This window comes from Larimichthys crocea, chromosome VI, assembly GCF_000972845.2.
Source record: "Larimichthys crocea isolate SSNF chromosome VI, L_crocea_2.0, whole genome shotgun sequence".
Classification (NCBI taxonomy): domain Eukaryota; kingdom Metazoa; phylum Chordata; class Actinopteri; family Sciaenidae; genus Larimichthys; species Larimichthys crocea.
In genome coordinates, this window is record NC_040016.1 from 12,931,103 (window position 1) to 12,952,133 (window position 21,031).

The 21,031-nt window shown below is 39.9% G+C and overlaps 2 protein-coding genes across 7 annotated transcripts; one reads left to right on the forward strand and one right to left on the reverse strand.

Annotated features, from left to right (window-relative positions):
- Window positions 1-1,703: 1,703 nt before the first annotated feature.
- Window positions 1,704-12,786, reverse strand: znf362a (zinc finger protein 362a). 6 transcript variants are annotated; one of them, XM_027279800.1, is made up of 10 exons: window positions 11,873-11,958; window positions 11,708-11,763; window positions 9,079-9,142; window positions 7,292-7,532; window positions 5,650-5,775; window positions 5,086-5,407; window positions 4,154-4,378; window positions 3,396-3,474; window positions 3,092-3,250; window positions 1,704-2,996 (listed from the first exon to the last, which is right to left on the reverse strand). In XM_027279800.1, exons 3-10 carry the CDS (start codon window positions 9,139-9,141, stop codon window positions 2,877-2,879), a joined length of 1,335 nt encoding a protein of 444 aa, XP_027135601.1. In that variant the 5' UTR covers window position 9,142; window positions 11,708-11,763; window positions 11,873-11,958; the 3' UTR covers window positions 1,704-2,876. The 6 variants fall into 6 exon arrangements, with proteins under 6 accessions (XP_027135601.1, XP_019118447.1, XP_019118448.1 ...); XM_019262902.2 differs by lacking the exons at window positions 11,708-11,763; window positions 11,873-11,958 and adding an exon at window positions 12,652-12,786; XM_019262903.2 differs by lacking the exons at window positions 11,708-11,763; window positions 11,873-11,958 and adding an exon at window positions 12,652-12,784 and having other exon boundaries at window positions 7,292-7,499.
- A 2,202-nt stretch (window positions 12,787-14,988) lies between these two features.
- LOC104919375 (uncharacterized) lies at window positions 14,989-18,952 on the forward strand. The gene is made up of 3 exons (XM_019262926.2): window positions 14,989-15,216; window positions 15,813-15,962; window positions 16,766-18,952. Exons 1-3 carry the CDS (start codon window positions 15,171-15,173, stop codon window positions 17,875-17,877), a joined length of 1,308 nt encoding a protein of 435 aa, XP_019118471.1. The 5' UTR covers window positions 14,989-15,170; the 3' UTR covers window positions 17,878-18,952.
- The last annotated feature ends 2,079 nt before the right edge of the window (window positions 18,953-21,031 follow it).

Sequence of the window (21,031 nt, forward strand, 5' to 3'; positions counted from 1 at the left end):
GACTCGTTGGAGAGGAACACTGGATTAAACTGTTTTTCTTTTATACTGATGGAGCTGCAGAATGACAGCTGATAGTAACCTCTTTATCAGGGGTCAGTAGTCCTTGCCCTAGTTGTGTCTATAAACAGATTTTGAACTTCCTTCATTCTTATATATATCTTAATTATAAGACAGTGGTAAACCTGAAGAAGCACGAGTCGCACTATTGTGCTCTCATAAATCTTGTTAATCCGCCTTCTTGTTTGTGATTTATGGTAGTCAATCTAAAACTATGGTAAGTATTCAGATCCTTTTACTTAGACTGCCTTATACTTTGGTAAAAGTAGAGCTTTCCTACATTTTAAGAAGCTGCTAAGCTCTAATGTGTAGGATTACCACTTAAATTTATCAGGGTCGCAGGGTGCTGGAGGTTAGTGATAAGCAGTTACAGACATCCCAGCTAAACTTGGACAGAGACAGTGTGCACCCTGGGACAGCTATACAATATATGTGGAAAAAAGAGTGATAAAAACACCTGTTATCATTCTTGATTAGCACTGAGGTTGTTAGAAGTGTTAGTCTGGACCAAGACTATAACTAATTCAGATGTACTTTAAGTACAGTGTAACATGTTCTGTTGTCTCAATGATGTTTCTCAGTTTACTGTTGATAATTTTACTCGTGTTCAAAAACATTACTGATGCAAATAAACCATCAGCAGCATCAGGAAAGTTTAATAACTTAGACTTTAATTCATCTGAATTCTGCAAATAAAACACAATTCGTGTTTTAGTTGATTGTTTTTATCTTTTTTTTAATAAATAAATAACTATGACAACAGTAAAACAGTATTTCTTTCTCAGTGTAGGTGCTAGCATGTGATGGCTGATGACCACTTTCTCCAGACAGTCTGAGATAGAGCGGATCGTCCACTAATTTAAATATTTGAGTTGGTGATGTTTGGGATGTGTTGGCCATTAAGGTACATTTGCTATTAGTGTTCTGAGGTTAGTCTTTTTATAGATGCTGGTTTCCAGTAACTTTTCATCTCCATGTGATGTGTATGTATAATGTGCATTCCCTCCAAAGAACCAGTCACTTGTCCTCACATTTATAGACAATGAGGAACAGTTGAAATAAGATAGGATAAACTTTATTGATCCCATAAAAGCTATATATAATACTATATGCAAACTTTTTGTGGCTACTTGAGGGCAGCAGAATTAAAATGTGAACATTTTGGGGTGATATGGTGAACTTGTTAGCAAACAGCTGCTTATTTACACATCCAGCAGTTATGGAGCAACGTTATCATTCATTTTCAAAAAGAAGTTACAGGTTCCTTTTTTCATCATTTCGTCATTTAATTGTATTGTTTTCTCATGAAACTAACTGAAATGTTTCCCTTATATCAACGTAAGGTGAGAAACAAGGAAACTCTAACAAGTCATCATCTTTCTTCCTGGGTATATTTCTGTAAGACCCAACATCTGTGGCACCAAAAAACCCATCTAGAAACAATGAGGACATATCTTTATTATGAATGCTGCTGAACAAATGTTACCTTGTTTTTCAGGAGTGACTAAACACACTAAACACTAAACACTTTCCTCCACGTAATGCATTAGAGCTACGTGAAAACATTTCCTAGAAATATTTCCTTACAAGCTTTGACGTAAAGCCTAAAAAACAAAAACAAAAAAAATACATTTCACCATCACATGAGTAATTATAGAATCATTTATTATAAAACGGGTTGACAGTTAATATAGTTTATTTACAGTATACATCATGCTATGACAAAAAAAATGTAACACAAGGGTGGACCTTAGAGTTGTAACAAAGTTAAGGCTTAAATGCATATAAAATGGAAAGTGTTCATTCATAAAACAATGGCAAAATGAGTATTCAAAGACGTGTGATGCCTTAGTTACATATTAGAGCTGAAAAACATTAATAACCCATTAATGTTTCCTAATACAGGAGCTCATCTGTCTGTGTGGCAGCAGCAGCAGAGTGGAGGTCTGGTCTTCAGTCTTTTGGCTGAGAGCATCATTCGACCTAATATTAACATCATATTCGTAGATATGTCAATATAAATTATATTTTCAGGGGTTTTTCTTTCTACTCACAACACCTGAAAGCGGACGTCCTCATCTTCATTGCATCAGTTAAAAGTTTTAGTTCAACTTTAGTGGCTTGTGGGCTATTTGGACTGCTTTGAGCATATTTTATAACATTACAAACTATAGAAATAAAATAAAATGTGTCCATATAATTATGAGTCACACATCAGGGGGAGAGGAAGTTCATTGAATATGACTGTAACAAAACAATTAATGTGCGTGTTATAGCCACGTGATCGGTGAAACATTACAAACACTGACATAAAAAGTGGCACGATATACATGAATACACTTTATATAAGCATTCACCTTTATGTTCACTTGGCAACCCAGCTAACGGAAGACTATTTCTGATGCAAATATATGTTTTGTTTTGCAAAGACTTGAGTAAAGAAAGTAAAAGGACCATATAAAAAAGGACAATGTAATCTCTTGTAACACAAAAAGTTTTTCCATGTAGCTGCCTGGAGCATTTTTTTTTTCTGTGAAGTCACATAGAAAAAGAATTTTTTTTTAGGCCAGTCATTTCCAGGCCTGAAAGTGCTGAGAAGTCATCTTTGGATGTCCCCGATAATACTTATCTGGTCAGCAAAAAAAAAAAAAAAAAAAAAGGAAATGAGGATATACTCGTCAAAAGAGCACCTCTTCACAAGATTCTTGTACAATCTGGCACATTTTTTAAAACCCGTTAATGGGTCCAAAGTCCAACAGATGAGCGCAGATATCACAGGAAACGTCTCTAATGGGAGGGCAGGAGACGGGGTGTTGAGCTCAGATGAGGGCGATCCGTATAGGGATGGTAGGAGACTCTGTCCTGTGCTGAGGGGAGTGATGGGAAATCAAATGGTTCACCATTGTATGTTTGGACATGTGCTTCATGAGGTACGTCTCCTGGAAAAACAAAACAAAACAAAAAAAACAACAACACATGAGCACATTTCCAGTGCGTTTAATTCAGATCTTAAGACATAAGTTTTCCAACTCACAGAGGTGTACGCTCTGCCGCACATGCTGCAGCAGTAGGCCTTGGCGTTTTTGATAGCGTGTGCAGACATGTGGATCTGCAGCGAGGCAGAGTCTGAATAGGCACGGTAACAGTTGGAACATTTGAAGGGCTTGTCTTTGTTGTGCTGCCTCTGGTGAGACTTCAGCAGCCAAAAAAAAACCAAACAGAAAGCTCAATTCAGTTTAACTATCACATTAAAAATATATGCAAAGTGAGATCCTTGCAGAAGATATTGAATTCACACTCTGGTAACCGCTTGATACACAGTGTGGAGGTTTGTTTACCTGCAGATTAGACAGCTGTGTAAAAGCCTTTTCACATCCGGGATGGGCGCATTTGTATGGCCGATCCCCTGTATGGATTCTGAAAGATATTTAGATATTACAAAGATTAGCAAACAAAAGCTATTCAAACTGACCCAAAAAGATGAAAAACACTGAAATATGAGTAAAGGGACATAACTACTCAAGTGATGAGCGGTGCCAAAAATTATTTTCTCGCTCAAAAGTCTCAAAAAACAAAAAAACTAAACCCAAAAAACAAACCAAGTTAATTTCTTCTTTAAATTTAAATGTCCTGTTTTGGGGTTTAACACTTATTCAGGTGAAATCCGTCTCGTCTTGTGCTCATTGGTGTGTGTAACAAGCAACAAGTTGGTACATGTACCAGAAAGTAAACAATGAGTCCTGAAACGTAATATAATATTCATAAACTGGTTAGACCACATATGGCAACTTGTCACACAATTCTTACAGTTACAACAAGCTGACGCTAGTTAAGCTGTGGTGTTGACAGTGAAGTTGTTTGACATGACAACACTATTATTTTCTTTTCCTTTCCTAATTTAAAGGATGTTTTTTTCTAAGTTAAGATGCTGTAAACATTCCCCTTGTTCATAATGGCCAAACATAGAGGGGATATATGCATATGTGTATGTAAAAGAATATTCAAAACCAACAAAACTACAATGAATATGCTCATTGTAGCTTTGGTTGATGACAATACAATGACAAAAACGTTGTGATGCGTGTCAAGATCAGACCTGGTGTGCTGCTGCAGATGGGAAAGCTGGCGAAAACATTTCTCACAGTAGGAGCAGCGGTAAGGTTTGACGTTCAGGTGTATGCGCAGGTGCTGGGCCAGATATGATGCGTTCGCAAAGGTCTTAGTGCAGTGAGGACACTTGTGAGCCTTTGCCTCTGTGTGCGTTTTGGAGTGAATCTGCATGTCTGACTTGGAGAAGAAGGTCAGGGGACAAACTTTACACCTGCAACGAGAAGACAGACAGAAGACGCACAGATTACACATTACACACATTATAAAATGATTGATTAAGGATCAAAGTATTTTTCCCTCTTTTCAGAGTATATTGTAAATATTTTGTCATGGCTTTATAGTGAAGAAAGCTGGGTGACCTGTGTGAACATCCCAAGAGACATGATGAGTTTCTTTGGCAACCAAATCTTTTTTTGCCACAGCATTATATTTTGAGTTCACTATTTAATTCTTTGTTTTTAAACATATCATTTTATGTTCTTTGCATTAAGCGAAGAAGTCTTAATATCTCAGGGTCTTGTACACGAGTGGCGGATTGGTGTGGATTAGCGTCTGCAGTATTGCGGATGTTGCACTGGACTGTTGTGGGGAAGAAGGAGCTGAGCTGGTTGGCTGATTCACCATGCCGGATAAGCAGAAGTTACCACCCTGCTTTTATGTTTTGATGAGCCAAAGACTGGTGGCTGTTAAGTTATTATTGGCTTATTGACTTTTGGCCTTGTAGATCACTTTAGGAGCACAAAGGGAGTTTGGAAACTCCTCATTATGTGAAAAACAAATATGAGCTATTCGTCAGAGGCACCTTGATACCTCAGTATACTTTGGTCTGTCTATCTATAAATAATACTGGTTATTTTTGAAGAAGAACAAAGAAACTACCAGGTGATAGAAGCTACATATCAAAATATCCTTTGTTACCTGTATGTTTTACCCTCTTTGGCAGTGATGGTGACACAGTCATTGCCTGAGGCTAAAATTGGGTAGGGCACCACCAAAAGAGAAGACCCATTCTCCGCTTTGATCTTCTTACGGCCTCGTTCCTCCTTTGGAGGAGGGCCTAGGAGTCCAACAAGGCCACCGTTGTTTTTCCCAGGCTCCATCCCGTGACCGCAGGCTAACCCTGAGATGAAGTGTGGTGTTGGGGCTCCTCCCAGCCGACTGTGGCTACTTGAGGTGGGTGTGGTCGGGGTGATGATCTCTGAGGTGTTGAGGTTGCCTGTTCTGGATGCCAGTGCGACTCCTGTGAGTCATGTGAGTGTAAACAAGGACATGGCTGCAATAAGTTACACAAGACTAAGAATTTCCATTGAAATACAACAGAAAACAGGAAGACAGGTAAACTGATCTGGAAGCACTCGTGAGTGGATTGGACTGGTTTGAACTGGTTTACTCGAATAATGTAGCTGTTGTTTTGAAATCAGGATGGTCGGCAGCCTCTGGCAGACTACTGTAATATGATGAGCCTGTGCAGACTGTGGTTACCTGAGACATGGTTTGTCCTGGAAGGATGGTCTATAAGTTGACGCAGATGCCAGTCTTCCCATAATCCTCTGGCTTTTATAGCTGCCTTTTCGTCCAGATTCAGATTCACATCCCCCAGAATACGACCTGGTAAAATGTACAAACACATTTTTCATCATCCTGATTAACGTGATTAACGCCTTCATACCAACATTTTGCACAGATTCAACATGTAGATAGACACATGAACTCTTTTAACTGTTTTGTTAGCTGCAAAATCTTTTCTTGAGAAGGATAATAGTGACAAGCATTTCCTTTGCCACAAACTGCGATTGCACATTTGATTAAGGTGTTGTTTCCACCATGGAAGATAAAAACTTGGGGCGTGGTAGTGCAATGTAAAGAGTAATGTCAACAACAATCATCACTCTGATTGCAAATGTGGTATATTTTCTTATAAGCCTTCCACAGTATTTCATTGATCTCTCCTAAGATTATAGTTGAATATGAAATGTATGTTTGTAAGAATTTACAATGACCTATCTCTAAGTGAAAAACAAGCGTTCTATAGTGTTTATGATCTCTCTTGGGAAAACGGTGAGAGGTTCTGCTGAACTTTTTACTTTTCTCTCTCAGGTTCTGTGTCGTGACCTTTTGTTATCTCTCTCTTAGTAGTAAGACAGATGTGGTAAAATAAGTTATGAAAGACAACAATGGAAGTCGGTTCCTGAAACGGACATTTTCAGATTTCAGTATGTTTGTTCGTGTTTTTCCTGTGGGTATAAAAAGCTAGCCACAATTTGGATCAGCAATTCGGCACAGAGATTCAGAAGGGATCCGATCAGGGGATGCATCCCAAACTCACTTGTTTCTTTGAATAAAGTCCTAATTATTCAAGTCAAGATGAGTTGTGTTTCTTTTCTTTTCAAGCATCCACAGACTGACTTCAGCAGCCACGGAAAAGTCATTGTTAGTGTCTACAAGGATTTCAGTTTTTAATACAGAGTAGTTGAACGTCACAGGCATTCAATGTTGGCTTCATCCTTACCCCTTACATGCTGAGAGTTCTCTGGATTCCCTGAAGCTTTTTAATGATATTATGGATTGTACATTATGAAATCAATACATTTATTAAGGTGTTGCTTATGCAGCTTTTCACAAAGCTTGTGAGCCTTTTGAGGATGCCCTTTTCATACACAATTATGATACCACCACTTGTTACCACTTCAATCCATTTACCTACTTTTCTTGAATCATGGTTTTAGGTATAGAACATATGAATTATAATTATTAGACAGCCAATAGTAGGGAGATGACAGGAAATGAGGGAGTGATGGGGATGATATGCAACAAAAGTATTCGACTGGATGTGATTCGCAGTCAGCACCTTGCTCACAAGACTACAAGACTGCACACAAGTTAACTTTACTATGATTTAGAGACTCCAAACAGAACTAATGTGTAGTTTTCTGTAGCAGACTTCTGAAACGTGTCATGTGTTCAAAATAATAAGCAATAAAGTCATTAAGTATCGAGGCCATAAAACAATGTTAAGTTGGTTTTTTTGAGCTGTTAAGAGTCTGCTAAAGCCCCAACAGAACATTAGAGTCAATGCAACAAAATGTTACTGTGAGAAAGCTGAACCAAGGAGGAGTCAGTGTACCTGTGACTGAGCTGGAGGCGGGACGGGCGTGCAGGGCGATGTCAGGCTGAGAAGGGCTGTGGCTGTGGAGAATCGGCATCTGCTGGGCTTTGGACATCCCGTGCTGGACGCCATCCGCCTGGCTGGTGGGAGCCAGTAGAGGCTGTTGGGAAGGGGCTGAGGCAGGGGGCATATGGGGTGGTCGGATCTTCTCTGCCATCAGCTGCTCCTTGATTTTATTGATCAAGACTAGGTTATCCAGCTGACAGCCAGGAAACAACATTTGTGACAAGAGAACAGCCATCAGTTCAGTCAGCGTCACTTTATGAAGCGATGGTTCCCTCTAATGGCTGATACGTGCCATTGTACATAAATCTTCCTCCTTACTGTAAATGTGTCTGAGATTCAATTGCTGTATTAAACCAGTGGTTCTCAACTTTTTTTTGACTTGTGACCACTTTTTTCAGGTGAAAACCAACATATATGTTCATTTAGCAGTGATGTAGGGTCCAATTTGGACAGTTTAGTGCAAGGTTTTTGAACAATGTGCTATAAATATGCAGTGATCTCCCTCTGCTGGTTGCAATCCAGCTATAGCAACTGATTTTCTTGTGGTTGACCGGGAGGCAGGTAATATACACTACTCACAAAAAGCAAGGGATATTTGGCTTTTGGATGAAATCTCAGAGTGCTCCTAAAAAGCACTACAACCTTTATAGGTGAAGTTACTTTGACCTTCTCCATACTTTTGAATGCACATGTCCAACTGTTCAATGTTTCAGTATTCATTGCGTAACATGCTGTTCTCTAACAAGGTGATTAACCACAAAAATCACAATAAGTGTCTGATGCATGACTCGACCACTAAATGTTTTGGTTCAATGAGAATTTTGGCATCATGAGACCAAGACAACACCTAACAATCGATCAACATTACGGAGCCAGTGCGAGGATTCAAACGGGATGTACTCAAAGAGAAGTTGCCACTGAGCTTAGAGTGTCACAGAGTGTTATCAGCAGGTTGCAGTAAGTCGACTTTTGAGCATGAGATGTTGTTGTCAAGCTGTAATCGATGCTCAAGGAGACAAGTTACTGAGACATTTACATTTGTTGTTGTGGTGTACCCACCACTGTTGTTAGCTTTTGTTTCGATAAATTATTTGAGATGAAGAAATTACCATTGCATGATCTTACGTTTTCCATAAATTTCACTGAAAAGTCAAATATCCCTAACATTTTTGTGAGTAGTGTTTGAGGACAGCTATCATCATGAACAAGCCCTGAGTGGGAACAACTGTATCGAAGGAATAGTTTGACATTTTTGACATTACGCTGAGATTTAGATGAGAAGATTGATGCCACTTTCATATCTGTACACTAACTATGTTAGCTTGGCTTAGCACCTTTAAAGTTCAGTAACTAACACATTATACCTTGTTTGTTTAATCCATACAAAAAGTGTAATAATTATAATTAATTAATGACAATAAATAACGGTTTAAAGGCTGATAGCCAATTTTCACAGATTAAACAAACCAGATATAACACATAACTCTGTGAGCTTTAAAGGTTCAGGACAGCAGATTTTGTCACCGTCTTCTTCTGGTTGTAGTTTCATATTTACAGAGAGATTGCCGTCAATCTTCCAAACCAACTCTTTGCAAGAAAATTAACAAATATTTCCAAACTATTCCTTTAAAAAGCGCATTACTTAAAACCATTTAAAGAAAACAATCATCCTTTACCCAGAAATTTCACAATACAATCACTTTACTGCCTCAGGTTTACTGTGAATACCAGTCACTCACCTGGCCAGGCATAGCAGTAGGCGGAGGCCAAAAATAGGGACTGTTAAAGCGAGGTTCAGCCATCCTGAAATAAATACACAAGGGTCATAACCAAGGTGAGCACAGCTTCTCCATCCGTCCATCAGTAAAATACTGGTCAGTACATGTATGGAGTACATTTTTGTAAACATGCAAGACAAGTGGTTCACAATTTTTTCAGCCTTGAATGAAGCAATGTTTTCTTGAGACACCTCACAACTGGTTCAATAGGTGAGTGATTTCTTTTGCCTTACTTTAATCTCTAATGTTTACGCACAAAAAGGCAGAAATTATAGGACAATTGTGCAGCAAAATGTCATTTTTCTTTCTTGCTAATCATCTTTGGTCATCTCTAGGTTTTGGTTAATAACCGCTGTTGTTTAATATATTCCTAAAAACTGTAAAATTTGATGTGAAGATCTATTATTAGTGTGAAAAACAGTGGTTAGAAACTTCAGAAGCTCTCCCCCTGAACAGCAGCTGACTGTTTGGTGTGATAATTTGAGATAACTGTATCCCAGTCTTGTGATAGTGTAATATCAAAGGCATTCTGTATTAGTTATCATCCAAGAAGAGGCAAGAGGAGACCTTTCTCTCTAAACCGGAGTTTCGTCAGAGACAGCAGAGGAGGTGTCTGAGCTGCCGTGGTAAATGAAGTCAGCGAAAATGTTTTGAGTCCAACAGCATTTTCTGAAGATCTCCAACCACCAGACTTCATGATGGGCATGGTGCCTGACAGATAAGTTATCTCGTGATTACAACAGCTAGTTAGGGAGGACTCACCCAAAACGGTTATCAGACAACACAGAAATGTTAAAAGTGATGTGGTTCGGATCCTAATCTGTCCTCCTCAACACGTGGGGCCCTAGCTGACTGAATCTGATGGGAAATAGGACAAACGTTGCACAGTCTCACCTCAGAGTCACAGCAAGACTTAACCTAAGAGTCAAAAACTGAGAGGTAAATATGATGAAAACGGAATAACTTAAATGAGGATACTGCACACTGATTTGTAAGTGACACAACAGTTATTTCTTCCTTTTTCTACATCCACGAAAGCAAAATAAGAGCAAGGCATATTCTAAATTGTAACATTTTTATAGGCTGCAGTTAACACCGAGCTTGATCAGGCTGGTTTTTCACCCTGTTTAGTCAGATGGACAGAAATGGTCTCACTTTTCTTTTTTTTTTTCACGATCGCATGCTGTTGGAAGTTATGATCTGAAGGCCTTTCTTTCCATAGCTTCTCCTCTCAACCTCATATGAAGTTCCTTTTTAAAACATTTTGCATTGCGTGCTTTGGCACACTTCACCATTCCTAAGTCTGTTTGGCTTAGCAGAGGCATAACACAGTCCACATCTCCGAGCCAAGAGAAACAAAAACGATACGTCCAGGGGTACGAGCGTACAGTAAACCCCACAAAATATTTCTCTAATGATGCCAGTGGGGATCAGTTTCACATCCTGGAGGCTTTCTACCTCGAGGGATCAGCCTCAGGAGTTTGACTGCTGCTCGACATCTTTGTGTCACTTTTTAAAATGACATGCTTCACAGAGAAAATAGTCATTGGTAGTGAGGTATCACAGTTCCTGTGTACTGCTGTGCATTCATGCTACATGCATGTCAGATTAATTTTCCCAGCCTAAAGACTCAGGTCTACATTGTATTGGTTTTGGACTTACTTAGGACCACTTGTGCCACTTTTGCCAGAATAGTTTTATGTTTCTTTTTTTTGCACTAATGCAGCTGAGTTTGTACATGGCTTAAATGTTTATATCTATAAGTTATCTTGTTTTTGAAGTATTTCTAGCAGGTAGGAAAAATACTTGTATTTCTGATGCAGGTGCATTAAAGATGGGCTCAATATCTTGAAAAATAAAACCCTACATGCTGCTCTTTAGGGCTGCAAATAACGGTTTTGATTGTTTATTTATCTGCAGGTAACTTTCTTGATTGATTTTAGTATGTTTTGTCAATAAAAGTTCAGAAAATAGCGAAAATGTATCATTATAACTTTGCAGGGTCCAAGTTGATGTATATAAAGTTACTGTTTGATCCATACACATTGAGTTTACTATAATATATGAAAAGGAAAGCTGCAACTTTAACAATTAAGATGCTGGAAGAAAGGAAAGTTTGGCATTCACTGATCACTTGAGGCATTTAGAAAAACCTTTGGGTTTGTCAGGTTGTGAAAAATGTCTTAAAATCTGGTTTTACTACTTACATGTACCAAACAACAGCAGCCTTGAGAGAGTTAAACATCTTTTGTGAATGACTTAACGTGCATAACTGGAGACTACAAAGTGCAGAATCCATAAGCATTTATTAATGGAAATTTAATAGTCAGAGATTTTACACAACCTGGCAACCCTTAAATTGGAAAGAGTTAATTAGTCAGTCATTAATGAATTAACAAAGCCATTTGTTACAACTGAGAAAGCCTTATAAATGATCTAATATCAAGTGTTGCTGAATTAATGTAAGACCTATTTAGGGTACACACTGTTATTATTATTTCATAGATAGAGGAGTCTAATTAATGTATTTATTATCGCTCAGGTGCTGTAATAATCATGCAGATGACTAGCACTCAGAGTGAAGTGTTACCACAGTGATGTGCAGGCAGCAAACTATTTTCAAATCTCAATATTTCAGCTTCATCACTGTAATAAAACAAACGGGAAAATTACTGTTAGATCACCCGTAGAAAGGAATACAAGTCCACCTCAGAGACAAAAGTTAGGGTTAACTTTCCCCCTTTTTTGTTGGTACCTGCTGCTGTGCTGAATTATTCCTCCGTTCAAAAAACCCAAAAGAAGAAGAAGAAGCTTTAAGATGCTTTTTTTTTTTTTTTTTTTTTTCCTCCTCCCACCCCTTATCAAATCTGAACCCGAGCAGTTTTTTTTTTAAATAAGAGCATCTCCTCCATAGAGAAACGATCCCTCGCAGCTCCTCGCTCGGTCCGCCGCCTCTCCCACATTCTCAGACAGTTTATTAAAAAATTTCAGACAAAAGGAAAACAAAAATGGCAGCCCTGTCTTATTTTTATAAGCACTGGACGCCATATTCTGCAGATCCGAATATTATAAGGAGATGATTCCCCACATGTAATTAAACGCCGTGGCGACGCGTCGGGATGTGCCATATTTGCATTAAGCGTACGAACGATTGTTTACTTTGATTTGCAGGTTTGAATAGCCCGGCTTGAGGAGGAAAAAAAAAAACACGCCTGACACTTCCTACAACAATCATCATGCCTTTGCTGAATGCTCTGCAGCTGCTGAGCCATAAATCCAAATGTCGACGTTCATCCTGACGCGTAATGAAATCTTTTATACGGACGACAGAGGAGAAAAGAAATCAGTGTTTTATCCCCTGCGCGCTGCAAACGCTGTTTTTTCTCTCTCTTTGCGTTGCAACTTTTGCATGACTTAAATAGAAACGGTGGCGAAGCGACACAAGAGAGCTGTGTGAAGAGGAAAAAAAAAAAAAAAAAAAAAAAAGATTATTATTATTTTATTTTATTTTTTTGCATCGAGCGGCCAACATACCTGAACCAGCGACAGGAGAAATATTTAATAAAGGATTACACTCTTCTTTCTGCTCGCCTCTCAGTCGGACTTCAAACCTTCCGGGTCGCCTGCTGTTCACTTCTGGGTGCTGCAGGCATCTAAACACTGAGCTCAAACGGATTTTTTTAACCCATTTTCTGGTTTCTGATTGAAACCATTTTCCTGCAGATGTTGCTGCAGCGTTGAAGGATAATAACCGTGCGCGTTTGCACGAATAAAGTTCACATTTAACGCGGCTTTCCGCGCACAGTGACAGCTGTGGTGTTAACATATTATTGCATGTGTGTGGATGACTTTCTTCCTTCCACACTGCTGATCAGCTATTCAAATACAGAGCTACTGTATTCAGTATACAGTCAGAAACATGTGATCGCACGCTGGTGTCATCTTTTTTTTTCCCCAGCTCTCTGTGACAGCTGTGGCACGATGGTCACATACAGTTTGTATACAGTGTAATCCTCTCAGCAGCAGCCTGACAGGCTGCTAATATGCTCTGTGCTTAGCTCAGCAGGAGATGGCACTGCTGCCACAGCCACAGATCCTCAGCTTGCCTCATGGCTGCAAATAGGACATAATATAAATGATTAAGCACTACTGCTTTACATGTGAAAATGAGGCATTATAATAACAGCACATGATGCTCGGATTAAACAAAAAACAAAGGCAGGCACTTTGACATCATCATGTATTCACAATAACTGGATTATACACCAATTTTTCAATGTCTTTATGAGGCTGTTGATTTTAGAGGCTGTACTTTGTGAATTTTAGTGCATTTAGTATTTTGTCCAATCAGTTTTATATCAATGAGGATGAACTGAATATAAAAAACAACTCATTTTGTAGCTTTTGTGCTCTCTGTAGACATCAATCTAAAGTCCTCGTGCATAAACAAGTCATTTTACTACTATGAGTGAAGAGTACACAGTGTAGTTAAGTTGCACCTAATGGTTCAGCCTTCACAGGGTCTGAAATGCATTTAGAAAGGGACTCCACACTCTGAAATTTCACACTTGATTGCTGGGAAACATAAAAACAACAAACATCAAATTTAATTACGAAGGCCACGCTGCAGCGAGGTGCTAGCATGTAATTTCAAGTGTGATCATCAGCACAAACGACTCTCTCATTCTCATATATGAAATGTATTTTGGTACTAAGTCCTCTGAGCAGGTCATGGTTTAACCTTGTACACATGGCTGCTTTCCTGCATCATCATCATACAAAGGGAGATACATTCAAATTCATGCAAAACAGGACTCCGTCTCATATCTTTGCCGTGCACCATGATATTAAATGGAGATAGGAGAGTCGCTGAGAAAATGTGCTTGGATGTGGCGCCAATAATTAGAGAGGAAAAGCAGAAGTTTGTCTGGTTATTACTCAGTAAAAGTACTTTCACACTGTTATGAGAGGTTTAAAACCTCTTATGGGAGGACCAACTCACCATGCTTATAATAAAAGGTACAATGTACTTATAAAACTGTCACTTGATTATTATACAGACACAGTTTAAGGTTTTCAAAAATGAGAGCACATCATGTTTTTGCAAACTAAAAAAGAAATTGAAATTTTGGATGAGACATCCTTTTAAAGGGCTCAGAAACATCATTTCAAGGCTGACCGTCACAATTTCGTGACAATCAGCCTGCTGTGATACAATAGAAAGATCCAGAACAGCCTTTGTTTTGTCAACTGGCGTTTCCAAGGTCAAGAATGAACTGTTTAGTGTTTTAAGTCTTCAACGTGAATGTTTTTCACATCTCCATCTGTCAGGAGCATCGTGTTAACACCCAGTTTTTCCAAGCGTGGTTTGAACATAAGGCATAAGCAAAGCTAAATGTCCTGTGACCCAGCATCATGACGGTTTAGATGTAATCGGAGAAGACAGGTAATGAGAATGTTCCCCTAGGAGAGGCCACAGAAATAGATTTAGCCTTGTAGATACATAATGTACAACGAAACTCCATTTCTGACGGTTAAACAGGAGCGTCGCACCTGTCCAAACAATGTTCAGCTGCAAACTAAAGTGACCACCGTCATTTATTATTCATAAATGATGGGGAAGCATTGAAAAGTGCAAATGAACCGTATCTCTGAAACATTTGTTGTTTGGCATCATCTTTGTCACAGGTAGTCTAACCTTTGAAATGACATACTGTAGTTTGAACAAGGTGGGTGTAACACAGTTTGTACATGCTCAGTGAAGATGAAAAATACACACACACACACACACACACACACAGACACACACACACACAGATGCAGACTTTGCATCTCTCACTGTTAGTTAGTTGCTCGACAGGTTTTCTTGCCTGTACAAACAAGGCCACACCCTCTGAGACGCACATGTTCGCTCACCTCCACGGCGAGCCAGGTGCAAGGGAGCACAGGAGGGGGGTTGGTGGTGGTGGTGGTGGTTGGAGGAGGCGGGAGGGAGGAGGGAGAGGGTCATTATCCCCTTGAGGGTGGAGCAAAGGGGGAGGTGAAGAGAAGGGATGAAACATTTGAAGCTCATATTGACATGCTGCTCTGTGAGTGCAGGTAAGAACTAATGAAGTTCACAGCAGTTTGTTTTGTTTTTAATCTAGATGTTTCTCTTGTGTAGTTTGGTGTAGGTGTAGTTTGAATGTGCACGCTGTGATCATGTGATGGATGTAACAGGTCGACCCAGTCTTATTGTACTTTTCATTGTCAAAGGGGTGGAAATATTTACAGTCAGGTCATAGAAAAAGAGTGTACTGCAAATTTGCATCTGTGTTCATGTTACTGAGAAGATTCATGCTCATTTGTGTATTCATTGTCATTGTTAAATATAATACAATATGCACTGACAGTGGAAGGAGAACTTATTCCTGAGTTTCCTCTTTTTGATCAACTGTAAACATCTGTCTGGTCCATGGTTCACTACTAATGTAAACAAAGAAAAATATTGATCTGCAACCACAGGTCAGAAACATTCCCTGACAGCGGGTCGATCACGTAATGTGAGTGTATAAAAATTTAGAGAAATGTTCAACATTGTTGGAGGTTTAAGCGTCAGCAGAGTGCCTGACATTCCTGAGCTCCTCCACCCTGAGGCAAAAAAAGAAAACCAGTTTTTCGATATGTTAAACCCACATGTGTGTGTTGTGTTGCAGCCATGGATGGTGTATTGGAAGGAGCGGCGGTTTTGTGTGTTTGTAAACTGGCCTGCAGTCTCCTCTTCCTGCCCTCGCTGGCTGCCTCCCACAGTCCTGTGAGCTTCTGCTGCTGCTGCCTCTTGATCTTCACCGACTTCCTGGTCGCAGGTGAGTATCAGGACATGATCGGGTGACCGCAACCCTTTGTTTCCTGATGTACCCACACAGTCGAAGAGCTACATCAACACCACCTGTAAAGGATTTTAGATAGGATGCTATTGAATGCTCGTAATTATTGAGTGCTGGAACAATTAGTTTATTAACTAACTAGTGAAACAGCAACACTGGACAGCAAAAAGTCATTTTAAGAGCAAAACAGCCAAACATTTCCTAGTTTCAGCTTCTCAACTGTGACGTTGTGTTCTTTGTCTCATGTGATAGCAAACTGAAAATCTGTTTTTCGAGTGTTGGCCAGACAAGTTGTCTCTTTTGATTTAAGAAAATTAGTGTTGGCCAGACAAGTTGTCTCTTTTGATTTAAGAAAATTATGATTTTTTTGACAGTTTTCTGACATTTTAGAGACCAAATGATTATCTGATTGAATGAAATTATTATTACTCACAGCCCAACATGACACAGCTTGATTTTGTGACACTGTAACTAGTTCAGAGGCCAATCATGAGTTTTGCCAATATGGAACTAGTGTGATGTGGAAACTGGAAACCTTGGGTGCACATACACACTGAGACTGTACTCGTCAGTGAAATAGGAGACATGTGTCAGCAAACTTTTGAAATGAGCAATATTTGAAGGAGTAGATGCAATATTTTGAATTTTTAGAGGATGTGTATGTGTGTGTGTGGGGTGGTAGAGTGTTTCATTTCATTTTGAAATTAACTGAACTGCACCACAATTGGGAGTCACTGCCCTAATCCGACACCTAATTCACTTCTCTCTTTTTTCCTCCACAGTTTTTCTGAGTTTCCTTTGCATCTTTGAGTCCTGGCTGACTGAGCTGACCCAACTCGGTGATGTGATTGCCTTGCGCTTCCTGCTTTTTCTCAGCCACACATATGGGGTAGTGTTGCTCCTGACCACACCTCTGATTGCTGTGGAGACTCTGAGCAGACTACTGTGGCCTCACTCTGCTGTTGCTTACAGGGCAGTGAGTCAAAGAGTGACCAACTCAAATGCACAACGTTGTTATGTTAGGATGGAAACCGTGGAAGAGGAGGAAGCGGACGGTGACAATCCAGACAAAGACATAAAAAAGAGTTTGTCTTATGTTGTCAGTTACCTCTGCTGCCTATCAGTGTGGGTCGTCGTCGCCCTTAATGTCAGGTGGCGATGGAAGCTGGAGGAAGTGTGGGCTGCTGTTTGTTTGCACAAAACCAACTCCCTCATCAGATGTTTGCCCAACCTGTTTAGCCCCATGTCCAGCACTGTAAATCCCTGCTGGGTCATGGCCTTCCTTTCGCTTCTCTTGATCCTCCTGACCATGAGCATGGGCCTGCAAAGACGTCAGCAGGCTGGTGCACAGATGGTAAGGACACAAAGAGAGAAACATGGAGTTAACAATAATGGCATCAGTTACTGGCAGGACCTTGTTCCGGCGCTGACTGCGCCCACCAAGACGGTGAACCCTGGGACTTCAGTATCAGAGTGTGTTGACCCAGAGAAAACAGAGAGCAGCTGCACCGTTCACAGAGCGTGTTCCTGGAATAGTGCGCAGATGTTGGCGTGTCACCATGGAGACTTTGTCCTCATCTCCCCCGAGTGTTTATCTGCAGGACAGGAGCCAAAGACAGGTATACCTGTGACATTTAGCACGGAGGACCACGTGGACTCACAGTACAGGAGCCAGTGCGGGTGGCTACAGAGGGGTTTCCCCTGCCTGGAGGTGAATGTAATGATAGAGTTCGTGGGTGTGCTCTCCATCTTTGTGCTGCCTCTAAACCTCAGTGTGAACATTCTTCTGATCAGGACTATAGAGACTCTGCTGGAGCAGTGTATCAAATCTTTAGTTACATCTGCAGCAAACGCAAACAGCACATACACCCCTCATAAAGAAACACCTGCATAAAAACAGACTGCTGAGAAGAAAAAGCGGACGGTTATTTGCAACAGGATCACCAGATTAATATTGCATGTGCTCAGACAGCAGGACTACCTGTCCACATCGGTTTGAACAGAGTGTAAATAACCATTTCTGAGGGAGCTATTCACACGGGAGGAATAATATGTGGAAACTGCTGAAAGGTGCTGAGGAGGCAGGTTGAGGCGTGCTTGGTAGAAAGACACTAAACTTGACTGCAACAGACAGCTGGAAGGCCTGCTTTTATTGTTCAGTCTTTAAGATCTGCAACGATTTGTCATTACACGACGGGCTGCAAAAATGAGCCTCTGCAGTTTAAATAAGGCTAATCCAGGAGCAAACAGTGTTTTGAAAGTAGTAATATGAAGTGTGTGCTGCTGCATCACATAAACCCTGCATAAAGCAATGTATAAATAAATACTGAGTGACTTGAGGGTGTGCCACAGATTTTGCTTTTTCGTCTTTGTAGTTTTGGTTTCAAAGGAGCGTACTCCTCCTCAGAGGTCAAAAGTAGATTTAGTCTACTCTTACTACATTTCAGCTGGAATGGTTCTGCTTTTTACTCCACGACATGTATCTGACAGCTGTAGGCTTAAGATTTTATGTTAAAAAACAAATGGTGCACGTCTACAATACAAAGCATTGTTAAATATTAACTGGCTTCCGAGCTTTTTGGCTTGTGACAAAATACTGTTTAGATGGGGTTCAGATTTCACAAAGTGAATACCTATATACATGTCAGCTCAGTGTTAATGATCTAATACTGTCATATCTAGCTAATATATCGGCCACAGTGGCAATTTAGTATCATCTACTTCTCACTCACTGTACTATTACTTTTGATACTTTGAGGACACTTTGCTTCTGTCTTTTTACTTAGAAGTAGACAAGGGTGTAGTGATACATACAGAAGTGGGTAAACTGTACTTTACCCTCATTGACTGATACAATTGATCTGAAAATAGTTGGAAGATAGGAAGGAAGGATGAACTCTACCTCCCCTCCCACTACAGCCCTGCAGGTCAGTAGGGTCCTTGTATAAGTGCATTTTATTGTTGTATATGTACTCAGCAAATGTTTTGCGTTTTATGAAATGCAATGTGTCAGTAAGTTTGGGTAGAGTCTATTTCCAGCCTTTATACTAAGCTAAGATAACCGGCTGCTGGTTGGCTGGCTGTAACCTGATAGTTTGCGGACATGACACTCTCTGCAAGTGCAGACATTTCCCCAAACTATTTATTTAAATCACTGCATCAAAAGGCTTAGTGCTCCCGTGAAAGCATACAAATACAGCTCGCCATTGTGTAACCGGAGTAGATAAACACGCATATGACTGCCCTGTACTCGCATGTAGAGACAGATATGCACCCTTCAAGCCTTGAAGTGACAAGCACTGCAGGCATGGACACAGATGTCAACACCAGAGGGCACTCCGGTACAACAACAACAACAACAACTCACAGGGACTGACACCAAAGAGCTCAAAGCCCTTGAAATGTTTGATAGACGAGCTTTAGGAAGTAACAGGAGAGGGATGAAGAGAGTTGAGCAGACAAAGGAGGGCTTTTTTTTTTTTTTTTTTTTTTTAGGTTGTCTTACCTTTGATGGAGCCAGAGGGCTGAGTGAACCTCCTGCACACCTCTTCTTTCAAAGTTCAGAGGCCTGTGGAGACAAATACCTAAAGATCACACTGACTTTGGCAGGATTCAATTTTTTTAAAAAAAAGGCCAGATGGAGATACTTTACCACAGGCAAATCATTGCTTCATAACTGTGGCATCAGAGCTGACTAATGTGTGCAAAGAGACCAGAATCGAATGAATGCAGTGGTGTTTTGTTGTAGTTTTAATTGCGTGATGGCATGATGATGAGAAGAGGAAATGTGTTAATTGCTGTTCATTTCCTCAGTTGTAAATTGTTATTCAGCTTAGGAGGAAATGTCAAGAGGCTGTACGATAGTAAATCTCTTGTAATCGTGTTTCATTTCATTGCTCCATATTTAACCTCTCCCGGTACGATGAGTAATCTACTATTTCATCTTCATGTGACTTCTTTCTCTTTGACTATGACTTTTTTCTGAACGTTTGGAGACAGATTTCTCAAGGTTTTACTCATTTTAAAAGGTATATAGTGCTTGAAACGAAAGAGCAGAGGTTACAGACTGGTAACTTAACTCAAGGATGCAGATATTCTTTTAATTATTCCAAAATACAGACATGTTTTTTAAAGAAAGAACAAGAGATGTGTAATGTGATCATGAATACATATTTATTCCTAATTACTCTGCTAATTACTTTTCATCTCACTCAGTGTTGTTCAGTCTGAAGTAGAATGTAGTGAAAGGTTTCCAAAGTCTATTACGACACTGCACTAATTACTTCAGCGTTAACACATCCCTTTTGTTACTGTGTAATCATTAACCTCGAGAAGTATTTAATCTAACACATTATCCTTTGACTTGTATAATACAAGAAGATAGATCTGATCATGCCAGCAGCATTTTCAGCTTATGTTTTTGAACTGTAGGTGACAGAAGAAGTGAGTCGTCTTTTTCTGCTTTTTTTCCTCACTTACAAGATTAAAAACATTACACTCCCGCCTCAGGAGGGCAACATCAGACTGGAATCAGATACGGGTCTCTCTCGGAGGAGAACTCAGTGACTTTTTAATGGACACTTTCGCCTCGGGTAAAAAATGTCGATTACAGGATGGACACCTCTTCCTCCTCCTCTTCTTTGGATAAAAAGTGCCTCTATCACAGAAGTGAGAAGAGAAAAGAAGCCCTGAATCAAAGATGAGCATAATATGAAGCCACTTGTCCTGAGGGTTTCCTGGCACTCTGATTCAAACTGCATAGTTTGTTGTGGAACAGCTGTTATCATGACGCAAAAATTGCTTTGGAGTGTGAAAGAAAAAAAAGACAACACAACTTTCTGAGTTACTGACGCAGTGTACGACTAAGATCTCAAGTTTCTATCGAGCTGTGTGGCAATTTATTCCCTCCAGTTTAACAACCAGTCATTAAAACGCATCACAGATGGCAGATGAAGAAGACCTATTGAAAGCTGCAGCTCACCCACGGTGAGGGAACACTGAACCCATGCAGACATCTTTTTTATTCATTATGTCAGACGCCTGGGCCT

What these genes read in the sequence shown, in the direction of transcription:
- znf362a (XM_019262902.2), bottom strand. Translation starts at nt 9,141, where the DNA reads ATGGCTGAACCTCGCTTTAACAGTCCCTATTTTTGGCCTCCGCCTACT. An exon ending in AAAGAGGGTAAAACATACAG is followed by an intron (nt 4,379 to 5,085) that starts GTAACAAAGGAT and finishes TTCTCGTTGCAG; the next exon opens with GTGTAAAGTTTGTCCCCTGA. An exon ending in CACAGCTGTCTAATCTGCAG is followed by an intron (nt 3,251 to 3,395) that starts GTAAACAAACCT and finishes TGGCTGCTGAAG; the next exon opens with TCTCACCAGAGGCAGCACAA.
- LOC104919375 (XM_019262926.2), top strand. Translation starts at nt 15,171, where the DNA reads ATGAAACATTTGAAGCTCATATTGACATGCTGCTCTGTGAGTGCAG. An exon ending in ATGCTGCTCTGTGAGTGCAG is followed by an intron (nt 15,217 to 15,812) that starts GTAAGAACTAAT and finishes GTTGTGTTGCAG; the next exon opens with CCATGGATGGTGTATTGGAA. An exon ending in CACCGACTTCCTGGTCGCAG is followed by an intron (nt 15,963 to 16,765) that starts GTGAGTATCAGG and finishes TTTCCTCCACAG; the next exon opens with TTTTTCTGAGTTTCCTTTGC.